Source organism: Chiloscyllium punctatum, chromosome 17, assembly GCF_047496795.1.
Source record: "Chiloscyllium punctatum isolate Juve2018m chromosome 17, sChiPun1.3, whole genome shotgun sequence".
NCBI classification, from domain to species: Eukaryota; Metazoa; Chordata; class Chondrichthyes; order Orectolobiformes; family Hemiscylliidae; genus Chiloscyllium; species Chiloscyllium punctatum.
The window spans coordinates 59770269-59788932 of NC_092755.1; the positions used below are offsets into that span (position 1 = coordinate 59770269).

The following is an 18664-nucleotide window of genomic DNA, read 5'->3' on the forward strand; positions in this document are numbered from 1 at the left end:
GAGTTGCAGGTAGATAGGATAATGAAGGCCTTTGGTATGCTTTCCTTTATTGGTCAGTGCATTGAATATAGGAGTTGGGAGGTCGTGTTGCGGCTGTGTAGGACATTGGTTCGGCCACTTTTGGAATACTGATTTCAATTCTGGTGTCCCTGCTATAGGAAACATGTTGTTAAATATGAAAGGTTGCCAAAAAGGTTTACAAGGACGTTGCCAGGGTTGTAGGGTCTGAGCTACAGGGAGAGGCTGAATAGGCTGGGGCTGTTTTCCCTGGAGTGTCAGAAGCTGAGGGTTCGCCTTGTAGAAGTTTATAAAATCATGAGTGGAATGGATAGGGTGAGTAGACAAGATCTTTTTCCCAGTGTAGGGGGCTCCAAAACTAGAGTGTATAGGTTTAAAGTGAGAGGGGAAAGGGACTTAAGGGGCAACGTTTTTACACAGAGGGCAGTGTGTGTATGGAAAGAGTTGTCAGAGGAAGTAGAGGAGGCTGGTACAATTGCAACTTTTATTTAGGATATCTAGTTGGCATGGACGAATTGGACCAAAGGGTCTTTTTCAGTGCTGTACAACCCTGTGACTTTATGTTGATGATGAGACAACTACAATTCCAATGTCCCTCCTCATTAAGGAATCAATGTCTAGATACAGGCTACTGCTGAGCTTGGAGGAATGAAGAAGGAAGCCAAGGTTAATTGCGATATGGAAACTGACTGGCTTTTGACAGCCTAATGATCATAGAGTCATAGAGATGTACAGCATGGAAATAGACCCTTCGGTCCAACCCGTCCATGCCGACCAGATATCCCAAACCAATCTAGTCCCACCTGCCAGCACCCGGCCCATATCCCTCCAAACCCCTATTCATATACCCATCCAAATGCCTCTTAAATGTTGCAATTGTTCCAGCCTCCACCACTTCCTCTGGCAGCTCATTCCATACACGAACCACCCTCTGCATGAAAAAATTGCCCCTTAGGTCTCTTTCATATCTTTCCCCTCTCACCCTAAACCTATGCCCTCTAGTTCTGGACTCCCTCACCCAAGGGAAAAGACTTTCTCTCCTTATCCTATCCAAGCCCCTCATGAATTTGTAAACCTCTCCCCTCAGCCTCCGACGCTCCAGGGAAAACAGCCCTAGGCTATTCAACCTCTCCCTATAGCTCAAATCCTCCAACCCTGGCAACATCCTTGTAAATCATTCTGAACCCTTTCAAGTTTCACAACATCTTTCCGTTAGGAAGGAGACCAGATTGCACGCAATATTCCAACAGTGGCCTAACCAATGTCCTGTACAGTCGCAACATGACCCCCCAACTCCTGTACTCAATACTCTGACCAGTAAAGGTAAGCATACCAAACGCCGTCTTCACTATCCAATCTATCTGCGACTCCACTTTCAGGGAGCTATGAACCTGCACTCCAAGGTCTCTTTGGAGAAAGTGAGGACTGCAGATGCTGGAGATCAGAGCTTAAAAATGTGTTGCTGGAAAAGCGCAGCAGGTCAGGCAGCATCAAAGAAACCGGAGAATTGACGTTTCGGGCATAAGCCCTTCTTCCTGAAGAAGGGCTTATTCCCGAAACGTCAATTCTCCGGTTCCTTTGATGCTGCCTGACCTCCAAGGTCTCTTTGTTCAGCAACACACCCTAGACCTTGACCATTAAGTGTATAAGTGCTGCTAAGATTTGCTTTCCCAAAATGCAGCACCTCACATTTATTTAAATTAAACTCCATCTGCCACTTTTCAGCCCATTGGCCCATCTGATCAAGATCCTGTTGTAATCTGAGGTAACCTTCTTCGCTGTCCATGACACCTCCGATTTTGGTGTAATCAGCAAACTTACTAACTATACCTCTTATGCTCACATCCAAATCATTTATATGAATGATGAAAAGTAGTGGACCCAGCACCGATCCTTGTGGCACTCCACTGATCACAGGCCTCCAGTCTGAAAAACAACCCTCCACCACCACCTTCTGGCTTCTACCTTTGAGCCAGTTCTGTATCCAAATGGCTAGTTCTCATGTGGTCAGAGGTGTCATTATATTAAAAATAAAATTTCAGGGACTCTCTGGAAAAAAAACACCTTCCCATATCTGTTTTGTTTGGGGTAGCTTCAGTATTTATTTCCTCATGTGATCAGGCGGCAGCTATTTTGCAAACAACAATATCTCAAAGTCAAGAAACCCACATTCCAGAAACCGGGAATAGGGAAGGGAGATGGGGTTTGGATGCATGGCATTTGGAAAATTGAGTATGTCAGATCAGGCAGTGGATGAAACAGTCATCATGTGTACTATATTTTCTGGGTAATTTCCACTTGGAGATCAAGGTATTCTAAACACAATGGGATGATCTTGCGTTTGCTACACAGCTGTAAGTCTGATGTTATACCAAGTATTTTCACTTTCATCCAAACCAATTTGAATCTAGAGGACAAGTTGCAATGTGCCACAGAATATGTTGCCACACATAAGAACTCATTTCGCTGCTTTAGACTGGTACATCCACACAGGCTTTCATACAGTCATACAGCACCGAAACAGACCCTTTGGTCCAACTCGTCCATGCCAAGAGGATATCTGAACCTAAACTAGTCCCATTTGCCATATCCCTCGAAACCTTTCCTATCCATGCACCTTTCCAAATGACTTTTCAATGTTGTAATTGTACTCTCCTCTACCAGTTCCTCTAGAAGCTCCTTTCATACATGCACCACCCTCTGTGTGAAAACATTGACCTTCTGGTCTCTTTCAAATCTTTCCCCTCTCACCTTAAACCTACGCCCTCCTTTTCCGGGCAGCCTTTTTTTCACACAGGACAACTACTTTCAAGCAGCTTTCTGAAGCGTCCATTCTTAAGTATCAACTGTGACTCAGTAGCACTTCATCATGAGTCAAAACTTTGTTTAAGGTTTGAGCATATGATTCACTGTAGTAGAGTATTGAGGAAGTGTTACACTGTCAGAGGTACTTTGAGAAGAGATTTTGAATTGATACCTTGTCTGTTATTTGCAGTAGAAAGTTCAACAGACTTCTGTTGAGGAAGAGCAGGGATGGCTTGGCCAATGTGTATCCCTCAATAAACTTCACTAAAATGGTCTGCTGAACTCTGACCATGAAGGAAGCCTAGTGGTCTCCCTGGTGACATCTTCAGCTTTGTCATGGTGCAGTGGTATCCCAGCATTCTTTGCATGGGATTGCCTGTTGATGATGTCCAAACAGCAAGTCACATTTAAGTATTTTCGCAGACACCGCTTTGAAAAACACAGACATAAAGTCACTTAGTCATAGAGTCATAGAGATGTACAGCACGGAAACAGACCCTTCAGTCCAACTTGTCCGTACCGACTAGATATCCTAAATAAATCTGGTCCCATTTGCCAGTATTTGGCCCATATTTCTCTAAACCCTTCCTATCCAGATGCCTTTTAAATGTAATAATTATACCAGAGTCCACCACTTCCTCTGGCAGCTCATCCCATAAAACATTTTCACCCACCAGATGAAAAGTGAGGACATGTATGTGGTCTTTGCTTTGGTTGCCAGTGTTTGGCACCTTGGGGTCTGGTGGTTTCTGTCACCTACACCCTGTATTTGGACAGTCTGAGGGTTGTTTGCAGTAGTTCCTGAGGTAGGTCAATGATTTCGGGTTTTCCTGGCTAAACTCTACGTTCTGCACGCTGTGCGGAGGTTGTGAAGTTATCTGCAGCATCCCATCAATTCCCAAACATGTTGCCCCTCCTCCACCCCTCACACACAGACCCAAACTATGTCCATGGAATCCAACCCTTAACTGGTCATCATCTCATTCCGTTTTGTGGGAGCTTGCTGTGTGTAAGTCGATTTGTGTTTTTCCACATTACAACACTGCACTTACAAGGCACATTATAAGCTGTAAACAACTTGGTATATCCTAAAGTGGAAGCCTCCTACAATGAATGTCAGCATTTCTTTCTTCATCATGGGTAGTGACTCGTAATATGCTTATCAAAGCATTACAATGGGGGAATTTTGTTTCGCTGTTACACAGCATCCATCAATGCTGTCTTTACAACAATGAGAAATGGCAATGAATCTGATTTGCCTCAGTCTGTCCCTCCCAGGCACATTACTGGCAATAACAGTGCCTTCCACAGACAGCCCAGGTAAGATCAGCTAATTTGGCACAGACCCTCTGTTTTACATATGGGACTGGTTTATTCAATTTGGAACCTTCTTTTCATGAAAATTTGGCACAAAGTTTGATTGCTTTCTTGCCTTAGAATCTCTGCTGATTCACAAGCAGAGCCCGACTGGAAGGACATAAAGAAGAGCCATACTATTGTTGGCATTTGCTTACAAGACACAATATCTAAAGAAACATTACTGCCTCATGAGGAAACTTAATTCCTGGAAGAACCAAGAATGTCTGATTCCAGCAACACTGCCAGGCCTGCTGTGAAATGAGATACTATCGTTGTCCTGGGAACTTCTCCAACGTGTTGTTTGTGTTTTTACTAAGACTGAACCAAAATGTTCCCCTGATGGGACAGAGATAAAGACTGCGCTGTCACAAAGCCAACTGCATAATAGGAAAAATCCGGGTTTGATTCTGACTCTGTGTTGATTTAGTTGAATGTAACAATAACAATTGACAAAACAATTCTGTGTGATCTGCCTTGAAGGGGCAGGTCCTCTTGTTGGCCTTTGGAGGTGAAGTGACTGCCTGGACACAGTAAAGTAGATAGTGGATGGTTTGTTAGTGGCTACAAATTCACCACTTTACAATGACTTGTGGGGAAGATCACTGTTACCCGTTGACAGGATTACTCAGATTGAAGGAGTTAGCTATGGCCAGCAAACAACCTCTGAACAACCTGAAAATAGGGATAGGAAAGAGGCAAATACACATATGAGTCTTTTCCTGTTTCCCTACATATTAGAAACTAACATGTCAGAGTGTGTGTGACAGTGAGAGTGAGTGAGAGTGTAAGAGTAAGTGCATTGTTTGTGTGTGAGAGCGAGTGAGAGTGTAACAGTGAGTGTATGAATGCATGAGACTGTGTGAAAGAGTGTGTGCAGGTGAATGTGTAAAAGTGAAAAACCACACAACACCAAGTTATTGTCCGACAGGTTTATTTGGGAGCACTAGCTTTCGAAGTGCTGCTCCCTCTGTGCTCTGAAAACTAGAGCTTCCAAATAAACCTGTTGGACTATAGCCTGGTGTTATGTGATTTTTAACTTTGTACACCCCATTCTAACACTGGCATCTCCACATTGTGTAAAGGTCAGTGTGACTGCATGCAGATGAATGTGTGAGTGTGCAAAAGAGTGAATGAGAGTGAAAGTTTGAGTGTGTGCAAGTGATGGTGTGAGTGTTTGCACGTGAATGTGTGAAAGTAAGTGAGTGTGTGAGTGTGAGGGAGAGTGAATGTGTGAGAGTGAGCCTAAGAGTGCTACCTGCTACCCTTGCTGTAGCCCCATAAAATTAGTCTTATAATTTGAATCTTGTTCATAATAATGCTTATTTGTAGTTTTGATAATAGCAAAATAAATTTCTGATGCCTCATTTTTCCAACATTAGCCTTTCTCGCTCCAGCAGTAAGAAAAAAATGGGAATGTGCTTCCCCATGCGAAACAGTTGGACTTCCTGAGTTAGAATTTAAGGAAAGAAACATTTAAGGAAAGAAACAAATCATAAAGGGTCTTGTGGGTTCACGTGAATACTTCAATGAAGACAGAGAACTGAAAATATGGCATAGAATGAAGGTGCCCGTCTCTCTCACACTTTCAGACAGTGAGTTCTAGATCCCAGTTACCTACTGAGTGAACAAAATTCTTCCCAAATTCCTTCAAATCCTTCTGCTGATGACTTTAAATACGTGCATCTTGATTTTTTGACTATTCTACTGAACTGAACTTTCCTGTCCACTTTACCTAGGCCCATCATGATTTTGCACAGCTTCATTCAATCAAACCTCTGCTGTCTTTTTCCCAAAGAATAAACTCCATCCTATGTGGTGACGTTTCTCCAGATGACCATTTTGGTTCTTTGTGGTATTTGCTGCTCTGTCAGAATGTGGCATAAGGTAAGTTTCACTGCCACTGTCTTTGCTTTATCTTGGGTATATCTAGAAATTAGCAGTAGAAGATACACTACTGAAGAATATCTACAGAAGACACACTGTGCATAGCTAAGATGGTTTATTGCATGATAGCAATAAGTACAACTATATTTAGTCAGACATGATTACCAGGACCTTAGGGAGCTGGTCCAGATTTTTTTTATTCATTGGGTGTCACTGGCTAATCCTTAATTGCCCTTGAGAAGGTACCTTCTTGAACTGTGGACTCCACAATGTTGTTAAAGAGGAAGTTGTTTTGATTTTGACCCAGCAACACTGAAGCAACAGTGAGATAATTGTATTTTGAACGGAGCAGATCCATCTGATCAGACACCATGTGGTATCATTAAACAGGTGAAAATAATGTAATATGAACATGAGTACAGCTGAGCCATTAGCCTAAACAATATCTTCCCCAAGCTTTATTTCAGTATATTACCTTATTATGTTTACACCTACCCCATCTTTACTGAGTCTCTGAGACACAAATGCAGGTGGTCCAGACATTGTGTATTTTTCTCAGACTTCAATCTCTTCCGAGGTGGAAGAATGATAGGTCTCTTGCTTGAGGAATGCCTGTTATTCTGATCACTTTTGCAATGGAGAAGCTTTTATCTCTTGGATATCCAACACAGAGGATGTACACTTTCTAGATGTTGTTGTTATTGATCTATTATCACATCTGGAGGACACTTAATCTCTCAAGTTTTCTTCTGGAGGACCGATCCTCTGATGAAATAAGTATTTTCTTGTAGTATCCTTGAATGAGGGATTAGCAATCACTCTCTCATTGGAAGAGGTAGTGAATCTTTTGCAGTACTGTCGATACTTAGGGCATGTAGTGTCTTCTTTTTGGCATGGAATCACGTGCAGCTTATCTCTCTTGAGTTATTGGTCAGGCTGTACATTTTCAGTCAGCCAACGTGTTACTTGAATGGTGAAATAGCCTTTTTCAGATGGTTTACCACATTAGTGAGATATTGCTGCTCACTCAGCATTATCCCTGTCACTGCCATTAACTGTGCTGTTTTAGAACACAGAGGACTGAATATTTCCATCAGTTCTGTAATGTCTGTGGCTTTCTCAAGGTTGGCAATGTGATATAGCTCTTTCATGTCAACATCGATTTGGATTCTGTCATCAGTCTTGGAAGTCCAACGAAGTCTTCTACCAGTTGTCCTTTGACTGGTTGGTTTATAGGGATTTGTTTCTGGATTTATGTTTAGGCAACTGTTTACCTCGAGCAGTTATCTTGTAGGTTGTCGATTTCCTGTACCTCTTCTGACGAAGTCGAAGTTGAGACAAGCCTGCATCCTCAAAAGTGAAGTTGGTTGATTGTTACCAACATATACCTTTCGAACTCTCTTACTGGTGTTGTGCTGTACTGCATTCCTACGTTTCTGACATTTATTCCTTCGGCACCATGGAGTCTTGCCTTTGTACCGTGCAACCTCTGCTTCTTCAGCCATGGTAACTGGTCTGATAGAATACCAAACCAGCAAGATGTCCATTAAAATAGGCAAATTCATTCTCTTCTGGCACATTTGGATTAGTTAGTTCCTCCAGGACTGCCTCAAAATACTTCTCCCTTAGAAGTATCTCAACATATGTTTTCTAAAGGTAGTGAGTGCTCTGCTGTGTAAATTTCTCAATGTGCGTGACCAATATTTCTACAGTTCTGAAATTGTTTCTTACTTCTGCACATCTCCTGGAAGTATCAGATTTGAAAACACAACATTCATTACTGATTGCTGGAAAATGTCAATGTTTGTTAGTTCTTGTTGCCCTATAGTGCTGACACTGGCCTTTAGCATCAAGTGTTTGGCTTGGTCTCTGTGCAAACTTGTCATAAGCCTCTCGAAAGTGTTCATTCCTAATAAAATAAATAGATTGTTGGCTTCTTGTAGTAGTATTGATCTTCTTTTCTCAGGATCTGTCTAACAGTCTTTCTGGTTTCTGCTTCCAGCATGATTTGAACTCCTTTCTTCAAAATTAAGTCTTCATCAAGAATTTGAAGAACAGTTCTGTCTTTTTTGAATTCTGATATCAAAGCTCCATATTCTGTTCAGGACATCGCTAAAATTGTCTATGGATTCTCGAGTAAACAAAACACTTCTGTAAAATTGTAGCCATTCAAGAATCTTATTTGTCCTGAAGTTGAAGTTGTTATCGAAACAGTTTTAGAACAACTTCAAAAATTGCCAGCACTTTGTTGTTCCATAATCAAAGCCACTGATCGTAATGGTGTATTAACCAGCTCAGCCTCAACTTTAGAGTTTAATTTTGGGAAAATGTTGTATCTTAAGAGCATTTTGCCTCAAGGATGTCCAACTATGTGTTCTGTGTGGTCTGTCTCTGAACTTAATGTTGCCAGGACGCACTATAACTTTTTCCATTCTTCTCAATCTTCTTACTACAAAGCTATTTTAAATCTGTATCATTGCAATATTGCCTATAATCTGCTGTTCCTTAAGCTTGTCTTCTTGTATTCATGGATGTTGATTTAAAGTTAATTACTGTAGAACATGCTGGACTCAGTGCAGCATTCCTCATGCTTACCTTTTTTTAATGCTGTATTATTGTAGTAAAGACCTCAATAAAGCTTTAAATGGTATTTTGGGCTGTTGTCTGGTAATTTATTTGCTTTCAAGCCTTTTGAAGTTTATTTCTTTGTAATACTGTATCTATGTACTGTTTACTGGCTTTGTCTGCCTTTTCAGGGTCTTCTGGGAATTTATTAATCAAAATGATGGCTACCAATCCTCCTTGGATTTTTCTGTTTCTTCCTGGGAAAGTGGGTATTTTCCTGCCTTTCATGATGTATAACATCAAGGACCTCTCCATAAATGTTTGAATGCCATTCTCTGGCTGTGGCCTTTATAAATCTTTCTGCTGAAATTGTGGCTTATATAATGTATCCTAGTCTTTTAAAATCTTGAACTTTTCCTTATTTTCCTTCTTCCACTGTACCCTTTCACAAACTTTCTTTAAAAGTGCTCATTTTCAGCTTAAAAGACTTTTGATTAATAGCTTCTCAATTCTGTAGCCTGAATCTGATTTTTTTTTCCTGGTCCTTTCATGGTATGTTTTAGCAATGCTTCATGGAACCAGTTGTGAGAGATGAGAACTTTCTTTGACTCTCTTTTTCTTTTACTCTCTCTTTCCTTCCCTCTCCAATATTTGCAGCATTTTTTGTAAAGATATTATCTTTTCCCTTAGGGAGATCTAATGTTACCTCCTGAAGCCTTCTGTTGCTTATCACAGAGCCCTCTTTGCTAGTGTGGCTGGCTTTTCTCTCTTTTGAGAGACACTTTCTCTCAGCACTTCTCACCAGCTTCTGAATGACACATTTTGCTTTTTGAGTGATAAGCTTGCTTTTTTGTTGCTTCCACAGCTGCCACTCTCCATCTCTCTGGATAACCATGCGTTAGCTGCTGATTGATATTTGTGTCTTGATTAACTGGCAATGCTCTTAACATGGTAAACTCGCTTGTTTGATAGGTTTTCTAGGTCTTCTGGGGCTTTTCTCCTGGTGGTGAGGATCCAATATGCACCACTGCAACCATTCCTGTTTTTCTCTCAATGATAATACCTTATAGTATTTGCCTCTACTAGTTTGTGGGATTGGCTAAGGGTTGTCTGCATGCCTATTTATCTTATTTTCTCTTGGTCCCATCTAATTATTAGCAGTATGGCACACACCACTGTAGAGTATCTACAGAAAAGGCACTGTTCTTAGATAAGAAGAAGGTGCATTGCATGATAGCAATCGCCCAACAGGGCTGTTGTTCTGGAATAATTATGAGGACTAGGGAGCTGGGAAAGAGACTTCAGCTTGCAACAAAAGCAAGAGTAAAATTCCTTATGTTCATCCATAGACTGTGTATTAATAGAATTGGTGAATCCAGTGTAACACAGTCATTAACACCTTCTGAACCATTACATTGTACAACATATCCAACCTTCCCTCATGGCAAAAAATCCCTGGCAGCATCCTTGTAAATCTCCACTGTAACTTTTCCAATTTGGTCACATCCTTCCCAGAATGTAATTAATAGACCTGTACGCAGTTTTCTAGTTGTAGTCTGACCATTGTTTTACACAGTTCTAGCATAACCCCCCTTCTCTAATAATCCATGGGCTGCATTTTACACCCAATCACCAGACATGCCTTCATGGGAAGGGGCCTATATACAATGATGGCTAGCCAGCCCATGACCTTCCAGCCCATTATCGACTTGGTCCCTATAAGTCATAGTGGGTGAGTGCCAAAATTGACCGTTTTAAAATAATTAACAGGCAACTGAGTTTGTTAATAAAACAATTGATCCTGAATAATAAACTGCTGACACCATTAATTGGTTGGTGTAAGCTGACGGGTGTGTCTGTTTAATAATAGTAAAACAAGAATGACAATAAAAAAGGACTATTATTTGAACAATTAAAAAAATTGCAGCATGCTGCTGTGCAGAGGGATCTGGGTGTCTTTGTGCATGAATCACAGATGGTTGGTTTTCAGGTACAACAGGTAAATAAGAAGGCAAATGGAATTTTGTCCTTCATTGCTAGAGGGATTGAGTTTAAAAGCAGGGAGGTTATGTTGTAGCTGTCTAGGGTGCTGATGAAGCCATACCTGGAGTACTGCAGCTTTAGTCTCCTTATAGAGAAAGGATGTATTGGCACTGGAGGGGTTACAGAGGAGATTCACTAGGTTGACTCCGAAGTTGAGAGGATTGGCTCATGACAAGAGACTGAGTAGACTGGGATTATATTCATTGGAATTTAGAATAACGAGGGGGAATCTTATAGAAACTTATAAAATTATGAAGGGAGTCGATAAGATAGAAGCAGGGAGGTTGTTTCCACTGGCGGGGGAAACTGGAACGAGGAGGCATAACCTCAAAATAAGGGGGAGTAGGTTTAGGACTGAGCTGAGGAGGAACTTTTTCACCCAAAGGGTTGTGAATCTGTGGAATTCCCTGCCCAGTGGCTACCTCATTAAACTTTTTTAAAGCTAAGACAGATAATTTTTCGAACAGTAAAGGAATTCAAGGTTATGTTGAGCAGATGGGTAAGTGGAGCAGAGGCCACAAAAAAGATCCACCATGATCTTATTGAATGGCAGAGCGGGCTCGAAGGGTCAGGTGGCCCTACTCCTGCTCCTAGTTTTTATGTTCTTATGGTGAGATTTAGAAAGTGTCTTGTTAAATAACTTTGTGGGAAAAGTGGGTGAATTTTTAAAATGTATTTTTGGGGATATGGTTGTCTCTGGCTGAGCCTGCCCGTCCTGAACTACCCTTGAGAATGTGATGGTGAGAAGCTTTCTGGACCCACTGCAATAATTTGGTGTAAGTATAGCCAGTAAGTCATTGACTCTGATTATCCAAGATGTCTCCATCTAAATGGACCAGGGATTAACTGTCTCCATAGCCCTTTCCTCGCCAAGTGATTCATTTGCACATTCTCGATATAAACTTATTCGTACATGCCACATTCTTTGTACTTGAAAGACATGTGTCCAGATATTTCACTTTTTTCACTGACATTACCAATCTCAATTTATGGAAACTCCTAACTGATGATTAATTTCCTCCAGAGAATGTGGCTGGGCATGGTTATAGCACAATGTTTTATTAATTTGCACTAAATGAAATTTGTGCCAAAAGTTTTGGCAATGATTTTGTTGACTTCAGCTAAATTGTCCAATAAGATCAGCTTTACCACATGGATCCTCCAGGCCAATGTGCCTCAATGTTAGTATTTTAATCCAGTTGTTATGACCGAAACAGAAACCTACATACAGTTTGCACCTCTGCTGCCTCAGGTGCTGGTGAGTGTCATGCAGTCATCAAAAACTCATCCTCAGTTTTTTAGGTAACCAGTTCAGGATAAATATCTGCTCACTGTAAAGCTATCACTAACACATATGCACCAGGCAGGTTAAATAAAATACAATGGAATAATTCAAACATGTTGAATTTTGCATAAATGACAACGCAACCAATCTGGTTACCACCAACAGTTAGAGTAACATATCACAGGTTATGATGTTAGAGGCAGGTTCTAATCAGTCTAACGAACAGCAGTCATTGGTGTAACAGGATTATTCTATGTTGATTCATCTTTGCTTCAACTGTTAGTCAACAATTCCTGCTGGAACTGTGACATGGTTGATAACACAATCAGATTTGCTTATACAGTCAGTTCTGTGATGTGCGTTTCTTCAACGCGAATTGGCTATAATGCAATTGAAGAATTTAGACTGTTATTTGTAGATTGTTAACTTTCCTTACCTGTATTGCCTATAAGGTGGTTCTAGTTTAAATGGTGCAGCTATTAGACGATTTTCTTGTTACGCTGGATCATACGGGAATGGGGCCATTGCATTATATCAGAACAGATTGTAATATACTTTCCAGCCAGATAATCTTCCATGAGGAGGTTAAGGAGGGTTAAGGAATTAAGGAGAATTCAAAAAGGTTTTACAAATACATTAAGGACAAAAGGGTAACTAGGGACAGAATAGGGCCCCTCAAAGATCAGTAAGGCAGCTTTTGTGTGGAGCTGCAGGAGATGGGGAAGATACTAAATGAGTATTTTACATCATTTATGTGTTTACTGTGGAGAAGGACATGGAAGATATAGAATGTGGGGAAATAGATAGGGATGTCTTGAAAAATGTCCATATTACAGAGGAGGAGGTGCTGGATATCTTGAAATGCATAAAAGTGGATAAATCCCCAGGACCTCATCAGGTGTATCCTAGAACTCTGTGGGAAGCTAGGGAAGTGATTGGGGAGGGGACAGATATAAAAGAGACCTAAGGGGCAACTTTTTCATGCAGAGGGTGGTGTGTGTGTATGGAATGAGCTGCCAGAGGAACTGGTACAATTGCAACATATAAAAGGCATCTGGATGGGTATATGAATTGGAAAGGTTTGGAGGGATATTGGCCAGGTGCTGGCAAGTGGGACTAGATTGGGTTGGGATATCTGGTCAGCATGGACGAGTTGGACTGAAGGGTCTGTTTCCATGCTGTACATCTCTATGACTCTGACCAAATAAGGCTCCAGTAATAATTCCGGTTACTTTCACATTTTTTTTCTTAAGTGATTGCCACTGTCTGCAGTTTCAATGAATGCTCCCTGCTTTCATTGTGCTTTAGAACATTTTCCTCCCGCCTTTTCTGTGTTCTTACTAATATTTCCTAGTTTTCCTCATCTGTTGTGCATTGTCTGCTTAGGCTTCGAGTAAACCCTCTTATCATTTGAATTGTGGTTTGTGACAGCTCCGAATTTAAGTACCTCATAATGTTTCGAGACAAATCCCATTTTTTGTGGCCTCAGTTAATTATTCACATTTCCTAATGGCGTTATCAAATGAGTCCATTTAATAATACCTGCTATAATCTAGCAGTAATGTTTATGACTGATTCCCATGGTCTGTGACTCGAATAATAATGTCATGGTTTTCCTAAAGGATTCCTGCTCTCTGTGGTTTCAATAAACACTCCTTGTCTTTACCAGGTTTTAAATAGTGGATCTGCAGCTTTTCTGCAGCTTTCATAAACTTTCCTAGACTTTTTCTTGTTATTTCTTGTCTGGTAAGGCTTTGAATATGCTCCCTTATCACTTTAATTCTGGCTTAGTGATCGTCCATGACCTCAGTGTGAATTATTCAGTGGCCTTGGATTTATTTGCTGGGGTTCTGTTTGTGATGGGGGGGACTCTTAATTTGAATTTCTTTACCTCTGGCTTTCCCCATCTGTATCCTGTGCCATTTGTTAAAACGTTTTCCCTTGCCCACCAGGGATTTTAATTTTACTCACAAAGACTCCAATGTCCATTCACTTTCCAGCCGAATCCTGACTGAATGTTCGGTTCCTTATTCTGCTGATTGTCTGCATGAAGAGGATTTTTAAAGCCATCTGAAGATGTCTGAAGAAGCCAGCATGTCATGTCAGCCACCCTCATTGCAAACCATTGTATTGTCTGAGGTTGCCTGCACAACTGTTCACCTGATGATAACATTGCTGACACCATCCTCTTTTGTGACAGGCATCGGACAGGCCTGTTTGCTTGATCTAGTGTGGAAGAGGCAAACCACTTACTAGTCAACTGAGATGAAGATCTTGTCTTAAACAAGATCTAGTTTACACCACGTTGACAATAGTGACTATGAGGAAGGCATGTCAGGCCATTCTTACTGCTTACCCATCCTACGCTGTTCTCCCATCAAGTCTTTATGACATTATTTTGGTGGATGGAGACTCCCCAGTATTAACCATTCTTGACATTTACACTGTCATTCAACCATTCATGGTTGTTGGGAATTCCAATGAGGTCGCTTCAAATAAAATTGCTTCTAGAAATGCAGCTATGTGAACTCAAACAGAAAATGTGTAATGCCGATATGATTGATAACATGGTGTTCCTGCAAACACCATCTCACTATCTTTGTTTGTTAACATATCTTTGTACCTACTGCTATGGTGCTTCAAGCTCTTTAAGTTGACAATATTAAACAAAAAAACAATTTTGCTTACCAGTTTCTCATCTTCTTTCAAAGCCTTGTTAGTGACTGGATTTGTTGGTTTGATCCAATGGTCATCAGTGATTACCCATGCGTCCTTCCAGCCGAGGTCACTGAGCAGTTGTCAGAGGTTTATCAATAGCCACCTAGCTCAACACACAAACAAATCATTCATTCCTGAGGTACCACAGTTTTAAATTGGCAGAAGGTACTAGATTTGAGTGAGCAACTAATTTTCGTTTCAAAATAAAATGAAAGTGCTCCTACAATTAAAAACCCCATCACCCTAAACACACCTTCCTTGGATGAATTAGGGCACAGCTATGTTTCTTCACAAAACTCAAAAGATTTTAACCAGGTAGTTAATCCTCTTCTTACTGCATCTGTGATCTCAATCTCAGACTTAAATGTGCCAAAGTATATATCCTTCATTACAATGGCATCCACTAAATGTTCTTTGTATTGTAACTCCTGAACTTACGCAGTCTTAAGCTAGAGAATCCACATTTATTTTGAAGGAATTCATTTGCTCAATCATTTCAAGTTTTCCTGGTTCACAACTTACTACATTCCTCTCCTTCTTCTTACTTCTTGGAGGCTCCTCACCCTCCCTCTTCAACTCATTGTTCATCTTCCTTCTCTTCCCACATCACCCCCACCCCTGGTAGATGCCCACAGTCATCCTAAGCCAGCCCTTTACCAATTCTGTCCATTCTACTTATGGGTGTGATTTTTTTCTGATCAGGCGCCTCTGTGTTTGAATTTGCCTGGGCGGTTTTTGTTGGCTTTTGGGCATGCATTTGCCCACTGTTCTTGTGTATTTTGAATAATGGTGTCATGTCTTGATGATCAGGATAAGTGAGACCTTCTAAAACTCGCTGGACTCTGGGGCAGTTCCAGCAGATTGGAAAACAGCAAACGTGATGCACTGTTTAAAAAGGGAGGTAGACAAAAGATGGGGAATTACAGACCAGTTAGCTTAAACTCCGTAATAGGGAAGATGTTTGAATCTATTATCAAGGGAAGAAATAGCAAGGCATCTAGCTGGAAATTGTTCCGTTAGGCAGACGCAGCATGAGTTCATGAAGGGCAGGTCATGCTTCACAAATCTTTTGGAATTCAATGAAGACATTAAGAACATGATGGACAATGGGGATCCAGTGGATGTGGTGAACCTAGATTTCTAAAAGGCCTTCAATAAGGTGCCGCACAAGAGGCTGCTGCATAAGATAAGGATGCATGGCATTATGGGTAAAACATTAGCATGGATAGAGGATTGGTTGACTAACAGGAAGCAAAGGGTGGAGTTAAATGTGTGCTATTCTGGTTGGCAATCAGTAACTACTGGTGTGCATCAGGGATCACCATTATTCACAATTTATATGGATGATTTGGAGTCAGGGACCATGTGTTGTGTGTCAAAGTTTGCAGATGACACTAAGATGAGTGACAGAGAAAAGTGTGCCGAGGACTGTGAAACTTTGCAGAGGAACATAGATACTTTGAGTGAGCGGGAAAAGGTCTGGTAGATGGAATACAATGTTAATAAATGTGAAATCATCCATTTTGGTAGGAATAACAGTCAAAAGTATTATTATTTGAATGGTAAAAAGTTGCAGCATGCTACTATGGAGAGGGACCTGGGTGTTCTTGTGCATGAATCACAGAGGGTTGATTTGCAGGTACAACAAGTAATTAGAAAGGCAAATGGAATTTTGCCCTTCATTGCTAAAGGGGTTGAGTTTAAAAACAGGGAGAACATGTTGCAGCTGTATAGAGTTGGGTGAGGCCACATCCGGAATACTGTGTGCAGTTTTGATCCCTTTACTTGAGAACACATGTACTGGCACTAGAAGGGGTACAGAGGAGGTTCACTAGATCGATTCCAGAGGCTTATGAGGAGAGGCTGAGTAGACTGGAATTATATTCATTGGAATTTACAAACATGAGGGTGGATCTTATAGAAACATATAAAATTATGATGGGAATAGATAAGATAGAAGTAGAGAGGATGTTTCCATTGGCAGGTGAAACTAGGACAAGAGAGAATAGCCTCGAAATTAGAGGGAGCACATTTAGGGCTGAACTGAGAAGGAACTTCTTCACCCAGAGAGTTGTTAATCTATGGAATTCCTTGCCCAGTGAAGTAGTTGACGGTACTTCAGTAAATGTTTTTAAAGCTAAGATAGATAATTGTTTGAACAATAAAGTAATTAAGGGATGTGGTGAGAATGCGGGGTAAGTGGAGCTAAGGCCACGAAAAGATCAACCATGATCTTATTGTATGGTGGAGCAAGCTCGAAGGGCCAGATGGCCTACTCCTGCTCCTAGTTCTTATGTCCTATTGGCCCGATTGTGAATAATGAGACAAACTTTAAACTTAGAGAGTTTGTTTACTTCTGCGGCTACAGATGCCAACAAATCTCAAGGCTGCAATAGTGAAAACATCTGAGAGAGCATAACTTCTTGTACCTCATGGCTCTAGTGTTGATATGACAGGAGAGTAGAAAAGCAGTAGGATCTATACATACAATTTCACCCCCCCAAACAGTTCCTGGGGTAGAGTTATCAACCCTCCAGATTGGCCTGGAGTGCCCAGGTTTGAGGGTAAATACCCTCGACCCTGTTCTTGAAAAAACTCTGGAGAAAATTATAGAGTCATTAAAACAAAATTGTGCATTTCCTTCCCACTGCTTGTTAGTTGTAACATCTTGGAGATTGGGAAGAAGAAATGTTTGACTGATGGTTGAGCGAAGAATTTTATTTCCTCTAATATAATTAAGAATTTTATTTCTGATTTTCGATTGCTTAAAAAGATAGGGTACCATGATGTCAAGAAACTGGGGGTGGGGGTGTGTGTGGTTTGGGGCATTTGGATGCAGACGTTTACAAAACAAAACCTTGGACAATTGGGGACAGTGGAGAAGTACTTAACGGGTTGGTTTGAGTTTACAGGAACCTCCTATCAGATAAGGATATTTCGACAACAAAACAGGAGGATGTGGAAATTGAAGAGATTACAGCCTGTGAAAAGTGATGGACTCATTAAAGGCATGTTTGCCCCGTCTCATTTTATTTCTCTTCTCTTTAGGTACACTTCCCCAGCACACACTACGACTCATTCTACGTTGGAGACAGAGGGAGGGAGGGCTGCAATGCCAGTCTGAATCTATCAAATGCTGGGACTACTTTGACCTCTTGACCTATTTTTCTTGCAGTTGCTCAGGAGAGATACTTAATCCCGGTTCAGCACATCTAAGGAGAAATTCGACAGTAGTTTACACCTTAGCAGCAGCTTGATAGTGAGCCAAGTGTCCGAGCCTCCATGGGAACTTGCTGCGTGAATACCTGAAGCAAGCAGAGGCATCTTTGAATGCCTCACTTGTGTTGAGTCAGAAGATCTCAGTAAGGGGAGGAGGGTGCAGGGGGAGGTGAGGGGTGGGAAGGGTGAGGGATGGGGGCGGGTGAACAAATCAGCCAGTGCTCTAACCTCTCTCGTCACTGCTTGATGACTTGGGCTAGTAGTAAGTCGGTCACATTACAATATTACTTTAAGTGGAATATCTTGGTGTTATATGAACAGGATCACATGCTGAGGCTCACCTTTGATAAGTTGGAAGGGCTGCTACTTGGCACCAGTTAGGAGACATCAGCTGCAACTGAGGAACAGGTTAGAACAACCAAGCAGGAGAAAAGTGTTTACATACAATCATAGTTAAAGTATTTTACACGATGTACCATACTGATTGCTTGCTAATGTTTTCAAATATTCAGTGATATCATTAAAAAAAACGTGCTGAAGTTCAAAGGTTTTGTGATTTGTGAAAGTTTCCGATTTGTACTTTGGAGATGATCAGAACACGGTGAGAACGTGTTCTAACCTCAGCATCACAAATGAAGGACTCTCCTTCTCAACCTCTCCCCTCGCCTGAGGCATGGTGACCCTTAGGTTAAACCACCACTAGTCATCTCTCTCTCTGTCTAATGTGAAAGCAGCCCTATGGTCTTGTAGGATTGTGGTGGCTTTACC

The 18664-nt window shown here is 41.1% G+C and overlaps 1 protein-coding gene across 3 annotated transcripts in view; it reads left to right on the plus strand.

Moving 5' to 3' along the window:
- susd2 (sushi domain containing 2) overlaps nt 1–17816 on the plus strand; it is a 230121-nt gene extending 212305 nt beyond the window's left edge. For all 3 annotated transcript variants that reach the window (XM_072587276.1, XM_072587274.1, XM_072587275.1), the window contains exon 16: nt 17726–17816. In XM_072587276.1, the coding sequence (XP_072443377.1) occupies nt 17726–17801 (76 nt within the window). In that variant the 3' untranslated portion in view covers nt 17802–17816. The remainder of the gene's footprint in view (nt 1–17725) is intronic.
- Nucleotides 17817–18664: the final 848 nt, after the last annotated feature.